The 8,151-nt window shown below is 35.4% G+C and overlaps 1 protein-coding gene across 1 annotated transcript in view; it reads left to right on the plus strand.

Annotated features, from left to right (window-relative positions):
- The window catches only part of SLC33A1 (solute carrier family 33 member 1), a 42,306-nt gene that overhangs the window by 25,929 nt on the left and 8,226 nt on the right, over positions 1 to 8,151 (plus strand). Inside the window, exons 3-4 of the mRNA XM_007943563.2 lie at positions 4,018 to 4,202; positions 4,478 to 4,595. Coding sequence (XP_007941754.1) covers positions 4,018 to 4,202; positions 4,478 to 4,595 — 303 coding nt within the window. The remainder of the gene's footprint in view (positions 1 to 4,017; positions 4,203 to 4,477; positions 4,596 to 8,151) is intronic.

Consider the following 8,151-nt stretch of genomic DNA (forward strand, 5'->3'; position numbering starts at 1 on the left):
GGGCAATCCTACTTCCGTAGTGATACTGCCTCGGAAACCCAAGGAGGGGTCGCTATGAGTCAGGGCTGACTCGACGGCACATAACAACAACAACAACAACCTAAAGATTTGACAGCTATCTTTTTACAACTGTGGAGGAAAAATACAGTCTCACTATTTTAATTTTAAATAGTGAGTTTTCCCTCCTTTCTAATAATAGGGGATACCAATGAGCATGAAGATGATACAGGACTGGGCCATGTTTTGTTCTATTACACCATGAGGTCACCATGAGTTAGCACCTATTTGATGGCAGCTAACAACAAATAGTAGGAGAGGGAAACTTTAAAAAAATGGGAGTTTCAAGGAAGATTACATATTAACTAATTACATCCTTTAGAGATAACCATTGTTAGCATTTTTGGTATATTTCCCTTCAGTCTCTATTTTTTCTGTGTGTAAGTGTCTGTACATATTTATATATACATACACTTTATATGTGTATGTGTATATACACACACTTTAAACAGGGAATTAGGTCATACTATACATAATTATTTGTTTTTGTCATTTCCCATATTCCTATACCTGTAATATTTGAAAGCATACTTTTTAATGACCAAACTTCTTGCCATTGAGTCAATTCTGACTCACAGCCACCCTATATGGCAGAGTAGAACTGCCCTATAGAGTTTCCAAGTCTGTAATCTTTGCAGAAGCGAACTACCACATTTTTCTTCTGTGGAGTGACTGGTGGGTTTGAACTGCATACCTTTTAGTTAACAGCCAAGCATTTAACTACTGTACTACCAGGGCTCCTTATACTTTTTAATAGCTATCCAATGTGTAAATTTGCCATAATTCACTCAGTCATTTTTCTGTTGTTGTATATTCAATTTACTTGTAGTCTTTAATTATAAAAATACACTAATGAACATTTTTGTGCAAAGTCTTTCTTTGAAATTCTGAATGTTTCCTTCTAATAGATTCTTCAATGGACAATTAATGGGCCAGTGAATATGATTGCTGAATTGCTTTTCAAAAATGTTACATTTCCTGATACCGTTCCCTGCAATGTATAAGGTGGTGCCTCAGTTGCAGAGTTGAGAGTCCAGTGTTCCCTTTTAATAAAGTAAACCTCCCTAAAGTCCCACCACTCGTCTGTCAGTTTGTCTTACTGTGGTGGCTTGAGTGAGTGTTTCTGTGAGGGTGGAGGCTATGCCACTGGTATTTTGAATACCAGTGACATCACACATGGTGGACAGGTTTCAATGTAGCTTCCAGACTAAGACAGACTCAGAAGTAGGATAGGGCCATCCACTTCTGAAAAAATTGGCCACTGAAACCTTACGAATAGTAGTGAAACACTATTAGTAGTGAAACCAGGCAGTGTTTCATTCGGTGGTACATGGGGTCACCATGAGTCAGAATTTACTCAACAGGACCTAACAACAAAAACAGTAACTCTTAAAAGTCGTTTCTCCTAACTTTTAACATGATAGATTCGTTTTCCCTGTTTTTACCTTTCATATAAGTGGAATACACACTATGTGCTCTGTGCTGGTTCTTTTTGCTCAGCATTATCTTTGTGTGATTTATCCATATTGTTTATAGCAATAGTTTGTCCATTTTTGTCCTTTATATATTCTGGATATGAGTTTTTTGTTAGACATGTGTATTACAAACATCTCTTACACCACAATTAATACAGAGTAAGTATTGAAGTCAGTTTGTATATTTGACTATTTTTGTGTATCCTTTTTTAATATATAAAAATATAAAATATATTTTTACTATTTTTGTATAGTTTGTATATCTGTTTTTTATATAGAGCATGAGTGAAATGTAATTGAAATTCTTTGGTGCATTTAGTTAAATGATCTTTGACCTTTTTTTATGGTGAAGTTGTTCTTTAGCTCCATTCAGGAAATTAAAGTGTATACTATCTATCATTCATTTTATTAAAGTTATTATTTGATAAAATATCACACTTACTAAAAAGTGACAAGAATAGTAGGAAGATCTCTCATATATCCTTTATCCAAATTCTCTGATTGTTAACATATAGCTTCACTTTCTTCAGATTTCTTCTTTTTCTCTCTATTACATACTTCTTCTGACATATTGGGAGTATAATTTGTACCTATCAAGCCCATTTATCCCCAAATATTTTAAATATGTATGTGTTTCCTAGGAATGAGTGCTTTCTCTTAAAAGCCATAATAGAATCATCAAAATCAGGAAATTTAAAATTTATACAGTATTATTAATCACAGACCATATCTAAATTCAACAAGTTATCCTGGTAACAGTTTATAACTTTTCCTGGTTAAGGATGCAATCCAGGATCACACATTGTATTAATTTGTCACGAGTCTTTTTTTTTTTTTTTTCGTCCTGCGTGGCCTTGACATTTTTTAAGAATACAATCCAATTATACTATAGAATGGCTTTCATTTTGGGTTTATCTACTCTTTTTCATCTTTAGGTTCGGGTTATACATATATGGCAGAAATAGCACAGAAGTAATATTTGTGACCTCAGGAAATTATATCAGCAGCCACATGATGACCATTTATCCTATTATCTGTTATTAATTTTAATTACTTGGCTAATCTATTTTAAAGTTACTCTTTTTTCCTTTTATAATTAAAAACTAATTTAGAGAATAATACTTAGAAATATGTAGATATCTTATTTCACCTCAAACTTTTTAGTCAGTATTTTATTATCCTTTCTCTTTGTCATTGTTCTTAGGAATTAATGTAATTATATTATTTCTTACCCTTCATTTTATTCAATCTTTCAGATATAATGTTTTCTCAGAATTACTTCACACTTTAGATTGCTTTGAGAAATTTTATTATGGTCAGTCCAGACCAGAAAACAAACACTCACTGCCAGTGAGTCAATTCTTATTCATAGCGACCCGTTAGGACAAGGTAGAACTACCCTGTACGATTTCCAAGGTTGTAAATCTTTATGGAAAGCAGACTACCTCTTCTTTCTTCAGCAGAGCAGCCGGTGGGTGGAACAGTCAACCTTTTTGGTTAGCAGTTGAATGCTTTAACTACTACACCACCAGAGCTACCTTATGGTCAATTAAAAATATGTATGGGTAACAGTGATTTTAAACAGATTTATTGGGGATCAGTTGAGGCTTTTGAAAGAAAATTTAGTTGTTGTAGAACCATGTACTATCCCTCAGACTGCTGAATTTTCAGTTGGTTTTACTAAATATTGTTAGTGGGCCAAAGGGCAAAGTTCATTCTATAATTTGATTATCATTCCAGATAAATTAATATGGCCAGTGTCGTAGTTATCTAGTGCTGTTTTAACAGAAATACCACAAGTGGATGGCTCTAACAAACAAATTTATCTTGTCATAATTTAAAAAAAGCAAACAAACAAACTCACTGCCATCAAGTCAATTCTGACTCATAGCGACCCCCATTGGGTTTCCAAGGTGGTAAATCTTTATGGAAGTAGATTGCCCAATCTTCCTTCCGTGGAGTGGCTGGCAGGTTTGAACCACCAACCTTCTGGTTAGCAGTCATATGCCTTAGGCATTATGCCACCAGAGCTCCTCATAGCACAGTTTAGGCAGCTACAATTCCAAATTGAGAGCACTTGTTCTAGGGGAAAACTTGCTATATTTGTCACCTCTGAAGGACGGTCCTTGTTTCTTCAGTTTCTGCTGCTTGATTCCTTGGAGATCACGATGTATGTTGACATCTGTCTTACCCATCTCCACTCACTGCCTTATTTGTTTAATTTGTTTTATATGTCAAAAGAGATTGACTCAAAACACACCCAACATTAATCCTGTCTCATTAACATAAAAAAGACAGCCCATTCCCAAATGGGATTATAATCACAAACATAGAGGTTATGATGTACAACACATATTTTTGTGAGACACAATGCAGTCCATTATAGCCAGTAATGAAATTCAGGTTCTGGAAGAGCTTACGTATGCTTGGAAGACAGTATTTTCTAAGTCTCAATTAAATGTTTTTGTTTGTTTTTATATTGTAGATTGGTTTTTCAGCAGCAGATGCAGTAACAGGACTGAAATTGGTAGAAGAAGGAGTACCCAAAGAACATTTAGCCTTATTGGCAGTTCCAATGGTTCCTTTGCAAATAATATTGCCTCTGATTATCAGCAAATACACTGCAGGTCCCCAGCCACTAAACATATTTTACAAAGCCATGCCCTACAGGTAAAAATGAAACAAAACCTTTACTAAATTTGAAAATGTTAAAATGAGAAACACTCATCACTATCACTAATATCTGATTATAAAGTATGTATGGGAAAAAACTGGAAAATCATCTTTAACTTCTGTATCTCTAGGTGCACTTTTTCCCTCTTTTTAATCTCCTAACAGGTTTTTGATACAGACTTCTTTCTGTCATAAGGTATACACACAGATTTCTGGTGGTTGTTGTTTTTAACTAAAAATGAAAGTTCACTTTTTTCTTTGTTTTGCTATAGATTATTGCTTGGATTAGAATATGCCCTACTGGTTTGGTGGACTCCTAAAGTGGAACATCAAGGGGGATTCCCCATATATTACTATGTTACAGTGCTGCTGAGCTACGCTTTACATCAGGTAAGCTTGCTGTGGTTTTCTCAGGAAGTAAACATAATGCCTAAGGCATTTGACTGCTAACCAGAAGACTGGCAGTTCAAACCCACCAGCCACTCCTTGGAAGGAAGGTTGAGCAGTCTACCCCCATGTGATACTGCCTCGGAAACCCAAGGAGGGGCTGCTATGAGTTGGGCCCAACTCAATGGCACATAACAACAACAAAACTAAATAAAAAAGGATGTTTTCTATAGTTACCTTAAAATAATGATAATAAAACTTAATATTTAGGCATGGATTTGACACTGAGAGCATTATTTTTCCATGGCTCTTGATTTAATGAATTCTGTTCATGAAAAGAAAATCCCCTATTCATTTACTGATTTTTTTCATTCATTGAGTATTTATTACATATCAAAATTAATTCCAAAGGCAGTTAATTCTACTCTTGCTAAGTATCTCTCAGCCCATCCCTAGGTTTGGGCTCTTTTTTTTTTTTTTTTTTTTCCCATTTTAATTCCTGACACCATTTTTCTGAAGTACTGAGAAATAATGGCTTGAAAAATAAATAACAGAGAAAGAAAAATAACGATGGCTACTGGGTTATAAGGTCCTAGGTTTCTGGCTTAGATTCTTCATTGAAGGTTATATTTTACCCTTTGTTACTTTGGGAGCTATCTGTTAAGATGCATTTACTCTCTTTGTTAAATATGTTTGTAATCTCTAAAAGAAATGATCCCCACTTTGCTCTAGCCCTCTAGCCTCACCTAAGCTGCTGTTGTAGAATGAAGTTTTAGGGGCTCACAAGTGATTGAAGTAAATGGCAGAGGCATGGTAGTAACCCTAAGGCTCAGATGCAGTTATGGCTAATGTGTATTTCAGAGTCACTTTGGGTTTTTCTGTGGAACCTAGGGTAAACCCTTTGAAAGTTATATTTACCATCTTCTCATTTAGTTTTTAATTAAAACTAATAATATGGATATCAGGTGATCTAAAATGTTTTTTGCATAACTGATTTATGAGAATTCCATAGTGGGATCATGTCTGACAAATTGTTTATAACTTGTTGGATCGTGGTATCAAATATAATTTTTTTTCTGTTTTATATATACTGAGATAATAAGATTAAAATAAGTTAGCTTAGTCAATGTTCAACTAACTCTCTGTGTAAATGAAAGAAAACTGTGATATAATAGTCCAAAAATCATTTGACTTTAGGTTTCAGTAGAGAATTTTTCAAAGCATAGTCAGTGAAGCAGGTGCTTTCTGGGAAGAAAGATATGACAAAGTTAAATTGACAAATGATGTGTGACATAACCTAACTCCTCTTGAAAGCAGCAAATATTAAGTGAACACCTCCTCTTTGCTAGGAACCATTCTAAATACTAAAATATAACACTTGAAAATCCCTACTCTCAAGGACCTTACTTTTTTTTTTGTATAGTTATTCTTTTATTAATCCTTAAATAGGACTAATACAAAACAAACATAATCATCTTAATGAGAGATGCCCTCAGCATGCACACAGTACAGACGCTGATGGATCTGCCATCTCACTGCCATGGTATTCTTTTTTTTTTTTTTTTAAATTTTTGCTGTGATTTGGGTGTAAAACTACAGAGCAAATTCATTTTTCATACAGCAGTTCATACACATTTTATTTCATGACATTGACTGCAATTCCTCACAATGTAATAGCTCTCTTCCCACTTCCTCCCTGCAGTTACCTCTTCCCTGTGTCCTTCTTTCCTATGTATTCCTGTCTCCTTGTGCAAATGCTATCCTTCTGTTTTCCTATGATTGATTGTTCTAAGGAGTGTATCCACCTGATGTCAGTGTTCACCTTATATGCTGTTTGGCTGGAAGCCACAGGTGTGAGTTCAATTCCAGACCTGAAGGGTACCTAGGGACCATAGTCTAAGGGTCTCACCTTATATCTTACTTATTTTTATTTTAATGCATTTTATTGAAATATAATTTATGTACAGTGAAATACACAAAGTGCCTTTCTTGACTGCTAACCAGAAGGTTGGCAGTTCAAACCCACCGGCCACTCCTCAGAAGGAAGGTTGGGCAATCTACTTCTGTAGAGATACCACCTCAGGAACCCAGGGAGGGGTCACTATGAGTTGGAGATGACTCGTTGGCACATATCAACAACAACAGCAAGGCGATATAGGTCGATGAATTTTTTTTTTTCTCAGTGTTGTCTCCCCTCCCCTCCCACCCCTAGCAACCAACAAAGAAAGTTTCCTTCCATATATAAACCTTTCCTTGACTTTTTACAATAATGAACTAATACTATATTTGTCCTTCTGTGATTGACTTATTTCACTCAGCATAATGTCCTCCAAGTTCATCCATGTTATGCAGTGTTTTGCAGACTCTACATTATTCTTTAGTGCTGCATATCATTCCATTGTGTTTATGTACCATAATTTGGTCATCCGCTCTTCCATTGATGGGCACGTAGGCTGTTTCCATCTTTTTGCTATTGTAAATAGTGCGATGAACATGGGTGTGCATGTATCTTTTCCTGTCCTGGCTCACACTTCTTGAGGATATATACCTAGTAATGGGATTGCTGGGTCAAATGGTATCTCCAATTCCAGCTTTCTAAGGAATCACCATACTGCTTTCCACAGTGGTTGTATACTTCACAGCCTCACCAGCAGTGTATGAGAGTCCCAATCTCCACATCCCCACAGCATTTGTTATTTTCTGTCTTGTTGAACTTTGTCATCAGTGCTGAGGTGAGATGGTATCTAATTCTTGCTTTGATTTGCATCTCTCTAATGGCCAATGATCGTAAGCATCTCTTCATGTATTTGCAAGCCACCTGAATATCCTCCTTGGTGAAGTGTCTATTCATGCCTTCTGCCCATTTTTCAATTGGATTGTTAATCCCTTTGCTGTTGAGGCATTGGAGTTTTCTATAAATCTTAGAGATAAGTCCCTTGCCAGATATGTAATTATGGACAAATATGAATTTGTTGCTATCATTTTGTTATGTGCTTTTTCTGTGTTGTTCATTTCTTTGTTCCATATAATTTTCTGTGCTAAGTTCATTTTATTTATGAATCATGTTATCACTTCCTTTGTTGCTGTTGTTTTAGTATTTGCTAAATATTTGTGCTGGTCCTCTCATTTATTTTGATGTGAAAGTTTATCAGTTTTCCTTGAGATTATTTATAAACTATAAATCCTGTGATTTATAGTTTTCTTCCCAAGTTTGGAACAGTCCGTTCTATCTTGTAGTTGATTTGACTTCCCCACCATTTAGAAGTTCTATAACTACACCAATTTTTCCCCTCTTTTTGGTTTGTAGTTGTCCTCATTTGTCAATTGATGTCTCTGGTTCCCTGCTTACAATCTTGTAGGCTTATTTACTTCGGATACTTCTATAACTGGGTTGGTTCTGGGTTATGTCATCATGTGTGTTAATGATCAGTTGTTTGCTGTTGTTGCTTCTCTGTCCAAAGGATTCCCTTTAGCATCTCTTGAAAGGTTGGTCTAGTTTCAACAAATTCCCTTAATTTCTGCTTATCTGGAAATGTCCTAATTTCACCATCGTATTTGA

The sequence above is a fragment of the Orycteropus afer genome, unplaced genomic scaffold (genome assembly GCF_000298275.1).
Source record: "Orycteropus afer afer isolate SDZICR_OR568_19922 unplaced genomic scaffold, OryAfe1.0 scaffold00109, whole genome shotgun sequence".
In the NCBI taxonomy this organism is placed as follows: Eukaryota; Metazoa; Chordata; class Mammalia; order Tubulidentata; family Orycteropodidae; genus Orycteropus; species Orycteropus afer.